Here is a 17,956-nt window from a genome sequence, read left to right as displayed (position 1 = left end):
CTAGGGTGAGAATTTTCAAACCAAGGGATAAAGAGTTCATTTTATTCCCAACAAATTCTAATACTCTATGGCAGGGGTGTCAAACTCAAATTCACGGAGGGCCAAAATTAAAAATTTGGACTAAGTCGAGGGCCGAACTAAATATTTATTGAAAATTTTCAACATCTGCATGTTTTCTCTTCTTTCAACATATGTAATGTTAAACTTTTTCTTATTAAAATAAATACTTAATAATAGTTTTGGATAAACTCTTTCCAGAAGCATTAACAAATGAGAAATAAAATATTCAATAAATAATATTTCTCTATAGAGGATTTGTCAAATGTTGCTAGTGTGCTGTCGAATAGTAAAATCTGAGGCCTATTGAGAATGTGGGAGAATAACATGATTCCTGAAACAATCAAATGGGTGACTGATTGTGGGCATGAACTCTAGCAGGGTTATTTGCCATGCCCTTTTTCCATGGGTACAGATATCCTTTGATTTACACACTTTTCAAGTTTTATGCCTAATGAGCTTGTTTCCAGGTGCAGGACAATTTTTAACCAGGAATATATTTATCACTGTGACATGAAACTATTGGAAGATCGTTTTATCCTGAGATTAAAGTTCATAATACTTACTCAGGCCTGTGTGCGGGAGGGCGGGGTTTGCGGGCGATCGGGTTGGACGACAGTGCGGGGGCATCGGCTCTCGCTGCAGGGCGGCATCTCGGTGGATCAGCGGCCCCGTCACCGTGAGTCGCGGGTCGGCCTGCGGCAGGGAGGGGGAGTGGGCAACGGTCCTGGTGAGGTCAGCCCCCCCTGAGTTTCTGCCGGATCCCCCTTGACCTGCTGAGTTTCTCCCGGACCCCCCTTGACCTGCTGAGTTTCTGCCAGACCCCCCTTGACCTGCTGAGTTTCTCCCGGACCCCCCTTGACCTGCTGAGTTTCTCCCGGACCTCCCTTGACCTGCTGAGTTTCTCCCGGACCCCCTCCCCTTGACCTTCTGAGTTTCTCCCGGACCCCTCCCCCTTGACCTGCTGAGTTTCTCTCGGACCCCCCTTTGACCTGCTGAGTTTCTCCCGGACCCCCTTTGACCTGCTGAGTTTCTCCCTTCTGGTGTTTTTACGAGAACCACAGACTTTCGCTCATACATTGATGAGGGGGATCAAGGGCCAAACATTGTCAGGTACCTCTCTGCTGGATAAAGGATACGGTTTAACCCGCTGAGTTTCTCCAGTGTTGGGTTTTCACGAGGTAGAGTCAAAGGGCCGAAGGGCCTGTTTCTGATCTGTAATGTTCTACAGACCTGCTCTTCTTTCCGTGCCGGTGTCCCAGGACCTTTCCAGGGCAGTCTCCGCGCTCAGGACCGCGCTGGGATCCCGGTCAGCGGTGGAGGAGCAGGTGAGCGCGGCTAATCCCGATCCAGCCCACGCCACTCCCGAGATTGGCGGGGAGTTCCACCCTACCTGCCCGACCAGCCTCGCTCTCCACGTGTACTCCGGGCACCCACCGCTGGTCCGGTGGGAAGGCGAGGGCGGCCGGCGCCCCCATCGCCCGGCAGGGAGCCCCAATCTTCCCTCCGGCATCCCGACTTCATCTGCAGCTCCAAGAAACGCTGTGCCACTGGGGTTCTGGGCGCTGGGAAGCGGCCTTGGCTTCCCCTGACACCGGCCAGGCCGCGCTGCGGTTGGGGGGGGGGGGGGGTGGGCGGGGGGACACGACAGCGTGTTTATAAAACCACCCACCACTACTTTTCAAGGACCAGGATTTTTCTCTCTCTCTCTCTCACCCTGGGACACAGCGGTTACTGTGCATGCGCTATACTGGCGCAGCGGCCCACCTTTAATACATTTTTGAAATGATCTTGCGGGCCAAATATAATTATATCGCAGGCCAAATGTGGCCCGCGGGCCAGAGTTTGACATGTGTGCTCTATGGGCAAAATTTTCAGGCCCTTATGAGATAGTCAAAGATGAATGTAAAAACACCTGATCAGAGACATAAAACACAGAGTTGGCATGTCAACATGCTAAAACCTTATTTGAGGACTTGGCTGAAAGCAAGGAACAGCCTTCACCAGAGGTGTTGGTTGTTGAGAAAAGTAAGGGATTTAGGGACCCTGAGACAGCAAAGTCTGGCTCCTGTGAAGGTCATTTCAAACAACCCTATTTGTCTAATTCAAGTATTTTGCACAATTTTGATAAGTTGGTTCATCTTCAGCCCCAGGAAAAGGAACAAATGAAACAGCTACTTGTGAAATTTAGGAACCTGTTTTCAGACGAGCCTAAAAGAACCCCAACAGCTTGTCATGATGTTGATGTTGGTGATGCCCGACCTATCAAACAACATCCATAGCGAATGAATATTAAAAAAGCAAACCAGCAGATCAAGAGATTGATCTTATTAGATGTTCTACCTCAGATGGGAGTTCACCTTATGTCCTGGTGCCTAAATCAGATGGGACAGTTAGATTTTGCACTGATTATAGAAAAGTTCATGCCGTAACAAAGACAGGTGTTTATCCAATCCCTCGGGTGGATGATTGTGTGGATGAGGTTGGAAAGGCTAAGATTGTTATGAAGATGGATGTGTTAAAAGGTTAATGGAGATAGGTCAGGAGATTTCTGCATTTGTAACCTCGTCAGGGTCATATGAATACAATGTTCTTCCATTTGGAATGAAGAATGGTCAATTCTGTGGTTCAAGGTTGAGAGCAAACACTTGCTTATACTGATCATTTGGTTATGGGGAATGACATGTGGGAAGCACATATCTCTGAGTAAGAGAATTGTTTGACAAACTTTTAAAAGCCAACCTTACTGTAAATTTAGCCAAAAGTAAATTTGGCCATGCTACTGTGACTTATCTTGGTTGTTGGTCAAGGTTCAGGCAAAGGTTCAGATGATTTTGGAGTTTCCCATTCCCATGGGTAAGAAGGCTGTGAGGAGATTTTGGGAATGGTGGGGTACCATCGAAAGTTCAGTATTTTCCTGGTATCACCATTTCTTTAAGTAACCTTCTGAAGAAGGGTGAAAATTTTGTTTGGTCAGAATTTTGTCAAGAAGCATTTCACAAACTGAAAGCCATTTTAAGTCACCAGCCTGTGCTTAAGTCACCTGACTTTGAGAAGTCATTTTCTTTAGCAGTAGATGTGAGTGATGAAGCAGCAGAACCTTTTTCATTGCAAAGCAATGGTTCTGATCATATTGACTAACCAGTGGCTTAGTTCTCCAAAACTAGCACCCGGTACTGGGGACAGAATTTACACAGGCACCAACCCAGCACCGGGACAGCAGTTACACAGGCACCAACCCAGCACCGGAACAGCACTTACACAGACACAAACACAGCACCGGGACAGCACTTACACAGACACCAACCCAGCACCAGAACAGAATTTACACAGACACAAACCCAGCACCGGGACAGCACTTACACAGACACCAACCCAGCACCGGGACAGAATTTACACAGGCACCAACCCAGCACCGGGACAGCACGTACACCGGCACCAACCCCGCACCAGGACACCACTTACACAGACACCAACGCAGCACCGGGGCACCACTTACACAGGCACCAACCCAGCACCGGGGCACCACTTACACCGACACCAACCCAGCACCAGGGCACCACTCACACAGGCACCAACCCAGCACCAACCGGGCAGCACTTACACAGACTCAAACCCAGCACCGGGACAGCATTTACACAGACTCAAACCCAGCACCAGGACAGCACTTACACAGACTCAAACCCAGCACCAGGACAGCACTTACACAGACTCAAACCCAGCACCAGGACAGCACTTACACAGACTCAAACCCAGCACCGGGGCACCACTTACACAGGCACCAACCCAGCACCGGGACAGCCCTTATACAGACTCAAATCCAGCACCGGGACAGCACGTACACAGGTTCAAACCCAGCACCAGGACAGCACTTACACAGAGCTCAAACCCAGCACTGGGACAGCATTTATACAGACTTAAACCCAGCACCGGAACAGCACTTACACAGACTCAAACCCAGCACCGGGACAGCGTTTACACAGACTCAAACCCAGCACTGGGTCAGCGTTTACACAGACTCAAACCCAGCACTGGGACAGCATTTATACAGACTCAAACCCAGCACCGGGACAGCACTTACACAGACTCAAACCCAGCACCGGGACAGCGTTTACACAGACTCAAACCCAGCACTGGGACAGCGTTTACACAGACTCAAACCCAGAACCAGGACAGCACTTACACAGTCTCAAACCCAGCACCAGGACAGCGCTTACACAGACTCAAACCCAGAACTGTGACAGCGTTTACACAGATTCAAACCCAGCATCGGGACGGCGTTTACATATATGGTGCAGGGAAACCCTTCACTGTCCTTGACTAACGCCCTCCCTTCCCCTCTCCACAGCTCAGCCCACCCACTTCGGTCTCCCCCACCTCCTCTTTTGCCACCCCTCAGTGGGTCAGGACGGTGCTCCCCTGTGCTGCCGCGACACTTGCCTGCGATGGAGACAATCTGTGTGCCAGCGGGAGCCGGGATGCGGAAGATAGCGGCCTGTCCTGGCTGTGCCGGACCACTGAGCGCCAGACCCTGCTGCCCCTGCACGCTCAGGGAATGTTGCTGCAACTGGCTGACCGGGATGGAGGGAGTTCCTGGCAGGGAGCCTGGTGGAGGGAATACACACAGTGAGCTGAGCAGGGGAGGGGGCAGCTCAGCCAGGGAGGGGGGGCTGCTACAAGGGCAGGCTCTGCCATATAATGGGGGGAGGTGTCACAAACACCACCTACTCCCTCCCACCTCACTGAGGCAACCCAAGGTATGGGCTCGAGGAGAGATCATACAAAGGAGCAAATGACCCAAACCCTGGACACAGAGCGGGTGCAGAGAGCAGCATCCCAATAATCCAGCACTCCCAGGGTTAACCAGGGCATGGGGAGAGACATTGTGGTGATCCAGCACTCCCGGGGTTAACCAGGGCATGGGGAGAGACATTGTGGTGATCCCAGCACTCCCGGGGTTAACCAGGGCATGGGGAGAGACATTGTGGTGATCCAGCATTCCCGGGGTTAACCAGGGCATGGGGAGAGACATTGTGGCAATCCCAGCACTCCCGGGTTTAACCAGGGCATGGCGAGAGACATTGTGGCAATCCCAGCACTCCCGGGGTTACATTGTGGTGATCCAGCACTCCCGAGGTGAACCAGGGCACGGGGAGAGACATTGTGGCAATCCCAACACTCCTGGGGTTAACCAGGGCATGGGGAGAGACATTGTGGTGATCCCAGCACTCCCGGGGTTAACCAGGGCATGGGGAGAGACATTGTTGTGATCCAGCACTCCTGGGGTTAGCCAGGGCATGGGGAGAGACATTGTGGCGATCCCCCAGCACTCCCGGAGTTAAACAGGGCATGGGGAGAGACATTGTGGCGATCCCAGCACTCCCGGGGTTAACCAGGGCATGGGGAGAGACATTGTGGCGATCCCAGCATTCCCGGGGTTAACCAGAGAATGATAAGAACGGGGCACAGCTGAGGGGAGGCACAGGACTGTAATAACAGAAAACAAGACTGTAATGGCCTTTCCTCCTGGTGCACTTGCCCTACACGTACATCAGAATCTGAGAACAGCTGGCTTCACCACTCAATGAGATCATGTCCGATCTGTCCGTGGGGTCAGCTTCAACCACCCGGCTGCACCCTTAATACCAAACATATCTGTTTTAAATCCAATTATCAAGACATTCTATTCTCCCCTGCTTCCCTCCCTGAACAGAGAATTCCTCAGATGCTGTACGCTGTGGGGGAAGCAGCGGCTCCGCGTCCACCTTCACCCCAAATGGCGGACACATCCCCTGTTCAAACCTCGCAAAACAGGGCTGCAAGGAGAAGTCACTACGGGGGCAGGCTCGATGGGCTGAATAGTCCCTGTGGGCTGAATTGACCCGGGGGCTTCGTCCTCTCACTGTCTCACTGAACCTTAAAATGGCAGCCAGGAACTCAGACAATGTCTGTCTGCCTCACTCTAGGAGCGACTCACCTTCACCACCCCACTCGCACCTACTCCCAGTCCACCCACTGAGACCACCCTCACTGCCTAACACTTCACCATACGCCACGCCATCCACCATCTCCCTCCGTCCCTCCTCTCCTCCTCCACTTTTACCTTCCCCCCATTCCCCCTCTACTATCTTGCTTCCCTTCTCATTCCCATCCACCCTCCCCCAACCCTACATCCCCCCATTCCCCAACTCTTCTCCCCGCTCTCCCCCGTCCACACTATCCCCCCCCACCCCCACTCTCTCCCCACGTCCCCATTCACCCCCCCGTCCCCATTCTCCCCTACCGTCCCCACTCTCCCCCCCCCTTCCCCACCCACCTGACATGAGCGTGAAGCCGCTGGGCAGCTGCACCATGCTGCCGGTGGCGGTGCCGCTGGGTTTGAAGAGGGTGCCGTTGCTGTTGGTGATGGCGGTGACAGGTGCCAGGTAGTTGGTGATGGGGAAGCTGTGCCCACTGCTCACCTGCAGATTGGTCGAGGTGTTCGTCACCGTCTGATTGATGCCCGTTGACCCAGGGACGTTGGCCACTGTAAACGTGGTGGGTTTCAGTCCATCCTGGGGGAGGAGGGGTGGAAGGGAGAGAGTTAATACACATCTGCGGGAGTGGGATTGGGTTGGGGACTGGGTCGAGAGAGTGCAGCGAACAGGAGGAGGGAGAGGGCAGGGGAGAGAGTGGACTGAAAAGGCTGGGGGAGAGGGCGGTGGAGGAGATGGTGGGGAGGTAGAGGGCTGGGGCGAGAAGACAGGAGGAGAGAGCGGGAGGAAGACAGCCGATAAGAAGAATGGAAATGGAAATGGAAAAGCAGATATGTCAAAGAGTTTGATTGACATTGATGACCCGGAGTTTTGGGATTGAATTCACTGGGGTTATGAACTGATTTAGATTCATAATTTTGTTAATCCAATCGGGGGGGGATGGATGACGCTGAAGCTTTTCGAAGTCATATGCCACCAGTGGGGGTGAGGGTGGGGGATTTTATTTCTTTCCATACCCAGTTAATTGGGGAGTTACTACTTTTTTTGTAGTTTTTAAGTTATATCTAAAAAAACTTTTTTTAAATTTGTGTAATCTCTATTTTGTTTAATGGAAGGGGGGGGGTTTAGTACTTGATTAATTCAAGGGTTACTTGGCAAGGGGAGCTTTATTTTGTTTTATTAAGGATTTTTTTTAATTGATTGAGTGAATAGAGGATTTTCTTTAATTGTTAAAATATTGTCTAGTTTGAATTTTGGAACATTTAATGTTCATGGTGTAGCGGCAGCGACACTGCACCTGCAATAACACACACACAACCAGATGGGTTGAGCTCAGTGAGCAGACTGGTTTATTCCAGGCTGTTGGGCTGCACTTATACTCCCAGCCCAGACCTGGCTGAAAACAGCACTGGAGGGCGCTGACGTCACCTGGTCCCCCAGCGTGGGTTTCTGAGCCCCGTGCTGGAAGGAAGGGAAACCCACCCCAACAGCGCCATTTTGGCCGGCTGCCCTTCCGCGTGGCTGACAAACAGGGCTGGTTCGCCTGCCTTGTGGTGAGCCGCCACACAGCACCCCCAGAACCGGTGCCAATGTCCTTTTTTGCCGGGCGGACTCGCTTCTTGGGCTGGACAACGACCACGGGCTCAGTGAGATCGAGGTGTGCTGGCTTCAGCCTGTCCATGGTAAACAGCTCCTGCCTGCCACCAATGTCCTGCGTGAACGTAGTGCTGCAGTCAGGCCCCGTGAATGAAAACGTACTCTGCGGAAAGCAGTTCGCCGGGAACGTGAGACGGGCGGGTGCCATGCCTGGGCAGCAGTGGGGGTTCGAACAAGTCCAAGCATCCCCTGAGGTGAGGAAGTAGTTCGTGCGGCGACCGCTGGGGATTGTGAGGTGCGTTGACGAACTCATCAGGTAGTGCCAGCGGCGCACCGTAGACCAGCTCAGCTGATGACACCTGCAGATCTTCCTTGGGAGTGGAGAGGATACCCAGTCGGGACCGGAAAGGCGGGCCATGAGCGCCGACATAAGGTGGCGGTGCAGACGTTCAACCAGTCCATTGGCCTGCTGCTTCCACAGCCCATGCCATACAAACCATTCTGCCACCATTTCGACCGTGAACCTGATGGACGGATGTGAAAGGTCGTGGATGTGACGGAAGACCTGCCTGGGTCACTGCTTGGGAACCACTGGCCGCGGGGTGCCCAAGCAGATATCGCACAGGATGGTAGCTTCTCGCTCGGAGTCGGGAGGTCTCGGAACCACAGGCCCACAAATGCGGTCTTGAAGGCCCTCGTCCCCTCATCAGATTCATGGTCCCGGGCAAGCTGCTCAAAGTCGAGGCTGGGCATCAGCGCGCAGATGGCTAGTCGCGAGAGTGCATCGGCAACCACATTGTCCTTCCTCGCCTTGTGCCGAATGTCGGTGGTAAACTCCAACATGAAGGAGAGGTGACGCTGCTGGCGGGCCGACCAGGGATCCTTTGCAATCGCGAACGCCCAGTTGAGGGGTTTGTGGTGAGTGAAGATGGAAAAAGTCCTCCCCTCCAAAAAATAGCGGAAATGTCGCACCGCCAGGTACATGCCCAGTAACTCGCGGTCAAAAGCACTATACTTGCGTTCTGGCGGGCGGAGCAGGCGGCTGAAGAATGCCAACAGCTTCCAATGTCCATTCACCTGCTGCTCCAGGACGGCATTGACAGCTGTGGCAGAGGCATCGACAAAGAGTGCCATATGCAGGTCGGTGTGTAGGTGGGCGAGCATGGTGGCCTTCACGAGGGCGTCCTTGGTGGCCTCAAATGCAGTGTAGGCTTCTGGGTTCCAAGCGAGCATCTTGTGTTTGGCTGCGATGAAGACGAATAGTGGCTGCATGATGAGCGCAACTCCCAGGATGAAGCAGTTGTAAAGATTGACCATACCCGCGAACTCCTGTAGCCCCTGAGGCTGTCTGGGCGTGGGAACTCCGATAACGGTGACCTTCATAGTGGCGGCATGGCTCCTTCGGCCGTGATGACCCAGGAACTGCATGGACTCTTTCCCGAACTGGCACTTGGTCGGGTTGATGGTAAGGCCGAAGTCGGCCAGCCAGGAGAAAAGGGCACGCAGGTTGGCCTTGAGTTGCGCCCAGTCCTTGCAGGCAACAAGGACATCGTCCAAATAAATAAAGACGAAATCCAAGTCCCTGCCCACAGAGTCCATGAGGCGCTGGAAGGTCTGAGCGGCGTTCTTGAGCCCAAACGGCATGCGCAGGAATTCGAACAGTCCAAAGGGGGTGATGATGGCTATCTTGGGTATGTCCTCAGGGTGCACCGGGATCTGGTGATATTCGCGCACCAGGTCGACCTTGGAGAAGACCCTTGCACCGTGCAGGTTGGCCGTAAAGTCTTGAATCTGAGGGATGGGGTAATGGTTGGGAACGTTTGCCTTGTTGAGCCGTCGATAGTCTCCGCAGGGACGCCAGCCGCCTGAGGCTTTCGGGACCAGGTGGAGCAGCAAGGCCCACGGGCTGTCGGACCACCGAATGATCCCCAGCTCCAACAGGTGCGAAAACTCCTTCGCTACCTGGAGCTTGTCAAGCGTGCCTTGGTGTGAACCGGTGGTCCCCAGGTGGGGATGTGGTGGAACACCCCGTGGCACGGCAAGGCAGTAAAGAACTGTGGCTTGAAGAGTGTCGGAAACTCATCCAAAATTCGCTGGAACTCGTCTCGGGGCATGCTGATCGTGGTCATCTGTGGTTGCTCTGAGCAGGAGGTGTCACGGCGAACGGCCTGGAAGGTACAGGCATCCATCAGGCGCCTACCTCAAATGTCCACCAGAAGCCCGTGTGCGAGGAGGAAGTCTGCACCCAGGATGGCAGTTGGGAAGGATGAGACAGTGAACCTCCATGTGAAATTCCGTTGTCCGATCTGGAAGTGGACTGTATTGTCTCCATATGTCCGGATTTCTGTTCCGTTGGCCACACAGAGGGGAGGTCCACGAGGTCGGTTCCTGGACTCGACGGCCATGGCCAGGATGACGCTGATCTGGGCTCCAGTGTCAATGATGAACCGTTGACCGCTCAGAGTCCCGCGGGTAGAGGAGGCTGTGCTGTTGGCCAGCCGCCGCAGCCATTAACAGCGGCCGGCCTGGTTGTTTCCCTGGAATGAGCAGGGCTGACAGCACTTCCGAGCCTTGGCTCCCCAGTGCTGGTAGAAGCAGAGACCTGGAGTGGATGCTGTGGCCCTGGTTATGTTCTTGGGGGCCACTGCAGGGGCAGGGTGCTCTACCGCAATGCTAGGGGCAGGCTTAGCGTGGTCATGCCCGTGCCTCGTGACCTGCTGGACCACTGAGCCCTCTGGGAATCGTGCGAGCCATAGGTCTTGGGCCTTCTGGGCGACCTTCCTCGTGACAGTGAAGCTCTCCTGGACCAGCAGCAGCCGGATGTCCCCGGGCATATGATCGAGGAAGATGCGCTCGAAGAGTGGGCCGTTGGTGTGCTCACCCATGAGCGCGAGCATCTTGTACATCAGCTCCATCGGGGACCAGTCCCCCAGGGCGTCGAGGTGCAGCATCCGAGTGGCACACTGGTGCCTGGATAGTCTGAGGGACCCGGTAAGCACTCGTTTGATGATCTCGTATTTGTCTTCGGCAGGTGGGTGCTGAACAAGGTGCAGCACGCGTCTGGCGGTGGCCTGGTCCAGGGCAGCGACCACATGGTAGAACTTGGTCGTGTCGGATGAAATCTGGCACAAGTGCAACTGAGCCTCTGCGTGGCCGAACCAGGTCTCTGGCTCCTGAACCCAGAATTCAGACAGTTTCACGGCTATAGCGCTGATCTCAGGCTCACTCATGATGGGTTCAAAGACGTTTGAACCAGTCGGGGTCACCAATTGTAGCGGCAGCTACTCTGCTCCTGCAATAACACACACAACCAGACGGGTTGAGCTCAGTGAGCAGACTAGTTTATTGCAGGCTTCTGGGCTGCATTTATACTCCCAGCCCAGTCCTAGCTGAGAACCGCGCTGGAGGGCGCTAACGTCACCCAGGCGTCACGTGGTCCCCCATCGTGGGTTTCTGAGCCCCAAGCCGAAATGAAGGGAAACCCCCCCCCCACCGACAGCGTCATTTTGGCCGGCTGCCCCGCCGTGTGGCTTACAAGCGGGGCCGGTTCGCCTGCCTTGTGGTGAGCCGCCACAAAGGCTTAAATAATCCGATCAAGCGTCAATGTGTTTTGGCTTGTATAAAAAAGATGAAAATGGATGCTGCTATTTTGCAGGAAACTCATTTAACCGAAAAAGAACATTTAAAATTGAAGAGAGATTGCGTTAGTCATGTAATTTCATCTTCTTTTAATTCGAAAGCACGAGGAGTGGCCATTTTGAACTTGAATCCTCGGTGGAAACAGCTGGTCGAATAAATGATTAATTGTAAATTGTTTGCCGAGTCATGGTCTTTCTTGAATGTGTACGCGCCTATGTTGGCGATGAGCAATTTATGTCTGAAGCTTTTTTAACTCTGAGTCAAGCTAAGGAAAATATCTCGATTGGGGGAGATTTCAATTTTGTATTAGATCCATTATAGGATAAATCTCCGAAAACTTTGAAAAAATCAAAAGCAGTGGTCCAATTGGTTTCTTTGATGAAAGACTTGCATTTGTTCAATGTTTGGAGAAGGTTAAATCCTACTGAGAAAAAATCTTTCATTTTATTCTTCGCATCAGGATTAATTTTCAAGGATTGATTTACTTTTGGCATCAGCACATTTGCAATCACGTTTTCCTCAAGCTGAATATAAGAGTAGAATAGTTTCTGACCATTCATTATTATTTACTTCTTGTGTTGGGCCAGAACTCACTCATTTAACTTTTCATTGGAGGTTTAATGCAATGTAACTGAAAAAGCCATGATTTTGTAAAATTTATTAAGGATCAAATTGCTTCTTTCTTAGATTTGAACAGGAATTCAGTTCAGAGTAATTTTACTTTATGGGATGCTTTAAAGGCCTTCTTACGTGGTCAAATTATTAGTTTTGCATCAAAAGAATACATTTTTGGTGGAGAGTCAGATGTTGGAAAAACAGATATCTGACTTGGAAAAAGAATTTCAGAGGAATTGTACAGAGGATAATAAAGCAGCTTTAATTAAATTGAAGTTACGATATAAAACATTACAAACATATCAGTATGAACGTTTGATTCAAAGATCTAAGCAACGTTATTACGAGTTAGGGGATAGACCTCATAAAGTTTTCATGTGGCAATTGAAATCAGAAAAAGCATCGAGAACTATTAATGCTGTGAGAAAAGATCATTCAGTTACATAAACAGGAAATTAATGACGAATTTTTATAATTTTACCAGAAATTATATACTTCTAAGGGAGTTCGAGACAATGGTTCTATTGATCTTTTTTGTCTGATTTAAATTTGCAAATATTAGGGGAAGATGATGTGAGGAAATTGGACTCTCCTTTTACTGATTTAGAGATAAAGGACGTTATTCAACAAATGCCTAATAGGAAGTCTCCAGGAGATGATGGATTTACTGTTGAATTTTATAAAGCTTTTAATGATGATTTGTCTCCACTTATGGACGTTCTTCAGCAAGTGACGCAGGAACAGCTTTACCAGATTTGTGTTTGAGTGCAATAATAACGGTTATACCAAAAAAAGACCCTTTGAATGTAGCTTCATATCGGCCACTTTCTTTATTGAATGTAGATTATGAAATAATTGTGAAATTATTGGCAAATAGACTTGCTAAGTATTTACCTCCATTGGTACATGTAGATCAGGCTAGTTTTATTAAAAATAGTTATGCCTCTGATAATATTCTTAGAGTGATTTCGTTGATCAATGCATCACATCAGCAACCCAACCTACCAATGGTCGTTGCTCTTGATGCTGAAAAAGCTTTTGATCGGGTCGAATGGAATTTTTAAATTTAAAGTCTTGGAGAAATTTAAATTTGGACCCATTTTTATTGGTTGGGTAAAGGCACTATATACATATATATATATATAAAATAATCCAGTTGCTCGGGTGGCAACAAATGGTTAAACCTCTTCGTTATTTAAATTATCGCGTTCAACTTGTCAAGGTTGTCCTTTGTCGCCAGCTCTATTTGCGTTGGTCATCGAACCATTAGCTCAAGCTATAAGGCAGAATGAGAATATTAGAGGTCTAAGAATAGCAGATGATGAATATAAGATTAATTTATTTGCTGATAATGTCTTGATATATTTAACTAATCCGGAACGATCTTTAATTTATTTGCAAGAATGTTTAGAACAATATGGTGTCAAGATATAAGGTGAATTGAGACAAAAGTGAAATATTACCAAATTCTGATGCAAATTATGATCAGTGTAGACAAATTACTAAATTTCATTGGACTGATAAAGTGAAGTATTTGGGGATAATGATTGATGTAAATATTCAATCATTGTATAAATTAAATTATGTACCGTTAATGAGAAAATTAAGGGTGATTTGATTAAGTGGAAGGATTTACCTTTGTCATTAGTAGGCTGAGTAAATTATATTAAGATGAATGTTTTTCCACGAATTCAATATCTTTTTCAGTCGATTCCTTGTCTACTTTTGAAGTCTTTTTTTCAGGACTTAAATAAAGTAGTACAAGAATTTTTATGGAAGGGGAAGTTAGCTAGAGTAGCGATACATAAATTGACTTGCAAATATGCCTTGGGAGGTTTACAATTGCTTCATTTTCAAAATTATTATGAAACAGCTCAATTAAGATTTATTAATCGCATGTTGGATGTTTCATATCCTCCTATTTGGGCTAGGGTAGAATTGGCTAGTATTTCACAACCTTACTCACTTCATTTCATATTTAAGTGAAATTCTGTTTTTATTACAGAGATATAATGCACCAATTTTGAAACATTTGTTGGAGATTTGGACTAAAAGGAATTTACTGATAGGTACAAAAAGTAAAATATCGGTTCAGACTCCAATATATCAAAATAAATTAATTCCTTTTTCGCTGAGTACTAGATTTTTAAGAGAATGGCAGATTAAAGGAATAAAGTTGTTGCAGGATTGTTTTCAAGAAGGTAAATTTTTATCATTTAATCAACTTCGAGAGAAATTTGGAATTTCAGCGAACTCTTTATTTGTATACTATCATATTAGAGTGTTAGTGAAAGATCATTTTGGAAGAGAAACGAAAAATTCCTAAGTTAACAAAATTTGAGTTTTTGATTTCTCACTCATTAAATAAGGGTTTTATTTCTGAGATGTATCCATTGTTGCAAGACGCTATGGATAAAATAAATTTAGATAAATCTAGGATTAAATATTAAATATTAATCAGGCTGATTGGGAGACGATGTGTTTTGATGGAGTAACTAAATTGCTTAATGTTAATTGCTTAATTATAATTTTTTGTGTCAGTTGCATCTGATCCCTGAGAAATTGAAAAATTATGGATTTAGTAGTTCAGAAGTGTGTTTTAGATGTGGATTATGTGTAGGAACATTTTTATACTCAGTTTGGCTTTGAGATAAGGTTCAATCACTTTGGCAAAAAATTAGAGAATTTTTTCAAAAATTAAGATTAAATTTTTATTAGATCCAAAAAAATGTTTGTTGGGTTGTACTGCCCTATTTAGTGATTTGGGGTTGGACAAGTTTCAGACAGCTTTACTTCGTCTAGCATTGGCTGTAGCTCGTAAACGTGTGACGACTTCATGGAAAGACGAGGCTGAGGTAAATGTAACTCGTTGGCAGAATGAGTCGAGGTCTTGTATTTATATAGAGAAAATAACATATAATCTGCCTGATACTTACAATTTCTTTATGTAGATGTGGTCACCATATTTGAAATGTATGGGTTAGTTGCAGTTTTTCATTTTTATATTATGGACTTTATTTAAAATTTTCAAGAAAAAACATACAAAGTTTGAAAAAAACAGCAGGCGGGGGGAGGGGGAGAGCAGGGGAAGAGAGCGGGCGGGGGGGAGAGAGCGGGCTGAGAGGACAGGGGGAAGATGGCAGGGCTGAAAGGGCAGGGATAGAGGGCAGATGCATCTTAGTCTGGAATGGGAACTGCTCTTCTCGAGATTCAAAGCTTCAGGAAGTGGTGAAGTCAGCTCAGAATGTAATGCAACCTCCGCTCTCCTCCACAAACTCCATCTCCCACTGCCTTAATGAGGCAGCCAACCTATTGAAGACCCATCACACTCCAGACATACACCCTCCTCCCATCAGGGATGGTGGGGAAGAAGGCTCATGTGTGAAAGCACACATCAACTGGCTTAAAGTCAGTTTCTTGCCTGCAGCCATCAGGCTCCAAATGAACCCCCACAACAGTGCTCTCATCATGCCTATGCTTTGTGCAAATCAAACTATTTTTCACAATTCCATTTTTCCATTCAATAGTGTGGATCTCCGAGTGGCCACCCACTTCAATTCCCTCTCCCATGTCCCTGCTGACATGTCTGTCCATGGTCTCATGCACTACCAGACTGAGACCACTGAAAAACTGAGGTACAACTTCCCTTGGGCAATCTCCAAACGGAATTAATATTAACTTTTCTATTTCCATTAAACCATTCCTCCCCTACCCCCCCCAACTCCCATGCCCGTCGCCTTTCCCCATCTCTCTCTCCCCTTTCCCTTTCGTCTCCTTTCACAAAGCCAAAATCAATTTTCACCTCTTCTCTTATCATATCCAATTAACCCTTCTAACTGTAGGTCTAGACTCCTCCCTTGCCAGTCTTCAGACACCTTCCTGTTTTTTGCTTGTACCTTGGAAGAAGGACTCAGGCCCGAAATGTCATAAAATATATTTTTACCTCCTTTGGTAAAAAGCTGAGCTCCTCCAGCATTTCACTGTTTTTTTTTGTCTACAATCACAGCGTCTCTCCACTTTAAACTGTGTTCTATCTTAAACAGCCGTTGTTACAGCTAACCTGTGAGTCTGCTCTTATAAAAAACGCTGTGCCCCAGAACAACCTCGGCCAGAAGAAGAGCAATGCTATGCTATTCAGTGACTAATCTGACCAGATGACGATCCCCTTCAAAGTCAGGTCAGACAACCTAAAGGTGCTGAGGATCTGGTTCAGGGGTCCTGAAGCATAGAATAAAAGTTGGTCAGAGTGGATTGCGACGGTCTAATACAAATGAAAGTGATGGGAGTGGTGCTCCTCTCCATTACAGGGAAGAACCCGATCATCAGGAGCGAGGTGCTGTCGGAACTGCTGTGTGACCCATCCCCTACACCTACACCTTGGCAGTCACCCCTAGCCATCTTCTGGTTCATCTGGGAATCTAGAATACAATGGGTCTGATGGGTGGTTATGTACGTCGTTGGACAACAGGGGCAAGGATGTACCCAAAGTGGCCCTCATCCTGACGACCACCTTTGTACGTAGCTTCATCAGGCTGTGTGTGGAAACAAAGTAGGAGGGCACCAAGTACCAGCATGTGCTGAGGTTCTACTTGACCCAAGGGTTGGAAAGGATGGGCCTGGCCCCATGGCCACACAATGTCAGCTGGACTTTGCCACACCACCTCCATGGAAGTTTTTCCAAACCAACACCTTTGATCACAAGGTCACCAGGCAGTGGTCAGCAATATTATGTTCTGCAGACACTGAGAGACGAGGACTCAATGGACACCATGGTGTGGTTCCCTGACCAGAATATCCAGGTCATCTGGTGGAATGCCTCATTGCCTGTGCTCACCAACAAGCTCCAGGACTTGGCCTGGCTGGTGGAGAGCAGAGCCCTCCCAGTCTGCCAGTCAGACACTTCCTGCATAACCAGACATCACCCATAAAGCATTTTGCTCTTGAGATGACTGCAGTAGAGTGAAGAGAGTCACCCAGCTCTTTACAGAATGCAGATTCACTAAGTGTGGGAGAAGGATATACAAGGTCCTGTCACGGTGCGTCCCCAGGTGCAGCATGGTCAAGGACTATCTGATCTATGGACTGTTCTGGGGACACACGGGACACACACAGAGTCAGACGAGTCAGATATACAGAGCTTCTGGAAGACCATCAACTCAGAGGAAGACGTACTTGGATCTTCCCAAAACCTGTTGGTTTTTTCAACAGGGAGCTGTCCCTGAAGGAATGCTGCCGACTGGCACATTGCAGGCTGCAGGAATATGTGCAAAGGAACGCAGTGAGGCAGCCAACACAACAGCACTATGGCGAAGGGCCATAGTCATTCAGATCGAAGTACGGAGGAAACCAACTGAACTTGACTCCTTCACAGGAAATGGGGCCCATACACTTCGAGCAGAGTTTTAAGAGGGCCATAACCAAAAATGGCTCATCTTGAGTTCTTCCACTACTGGACACAAAGGCTGAGACCAGAGGGGAAGCCCCTCAAACAGAGTGGGGAGTAACACAAGCGGCAATGATGGTCCATGGTTAAAAAAAACAGTGACGTACAGAAACAAAATGTAAACACAATATGATACTGGGAAAAAACTTCCCCCACCCCCGCAACAATCTTTCTTTACTATACAATTTTAATTGTTAAGAGCTGATTTTGTTGGGGGAAAAGTCAGCTCATGATATTTGAGTGGGCTAAAGCTGTGGCAGAATTTTCCGCAAGGTGTAATGCTAACTGTGTGAGCATTAACGCAGCAATATTAATTGAGATCTGCCTGTCCCCCAGCATCCCAGAGGCAATTAAAGGGCAGATGTGGGAAGGTGCAAGGACTCACTACGAAACTAGGGTGTGGGACTAGGTGCTTATGCACACGAAGAAGGTGCACAGTCAAGGTTGCCTTGGCAAGCTGCAGCAGTTCCATATGATAGGAGAGTATAACATGCATGTTCAAAGTGAGTTTACTTTCATATTCACAAATTCAGTGAATATGACCAAATTCTTACTGCAGCCAATCTAGGAGAGAAGATATAATTTTTAAAAATTTAGATATACAGAACAGTAACAGGCCCTTTCAGTCCAT

General features: G+C 48.4%; 1 protein-coding gene across 8 annotated transcripts in view; it reads right to left on the bottom strand.

The window, feature by feature from the left end:
- srfa (serum response factor a) overlaps positions 1-17,956 on the bottom strand; it is a 76,758-nt gene that overhangs the window by 15,926 nt on the left and 42,876 nt on the right. For 4 of the 8 annotated variants that reach the window (XM_069887900.1, XM_069887896.1, XM_069887898.1 and 1 more), the window contains 2 exons: positions 6,374-6,611; positions 4,498-4,662 (listed from right to left, as the gene is read on the bottom strand). In XM_069887900.1, the coding sequence (XP_069744001.1) occupies positions 4,498-4,662; positions 6,374-6,611 (403 nt within the window). Of the gene's footprint in view, positions 1-4,497; positions 4,663-5,607; positions 5,696-6,373; positions 6,612-17,956 lie in introns of all 8 variants that reach the window. The other 4 variants (XM_069887899.1, XM_069887901.1, XM_069887902.1 and 1 more) reach the window with 2 other exon arrangements.

The sequence above is a fragment of the Narcine bancroftii genome, chromosome 6 (genome assembly GCF_036971445.1).
Source record: "Narcine bancroftii isolate sNarBan1 chromosome 6, sNarBan1.hap1, whole genome shotgun sequence".
Lineage (NCBI taxonomy): Eukaryota > Metazoa > Chordata > Chondrichthyes > Torpediniformes > Narcinidae > Narcine > Narcine bancroftii.
The sequence above is the reverse complement of the archived record's forward strand: the minus strand, read 5'-3'. Positions and strand labels throughout refer to the sequence as shown.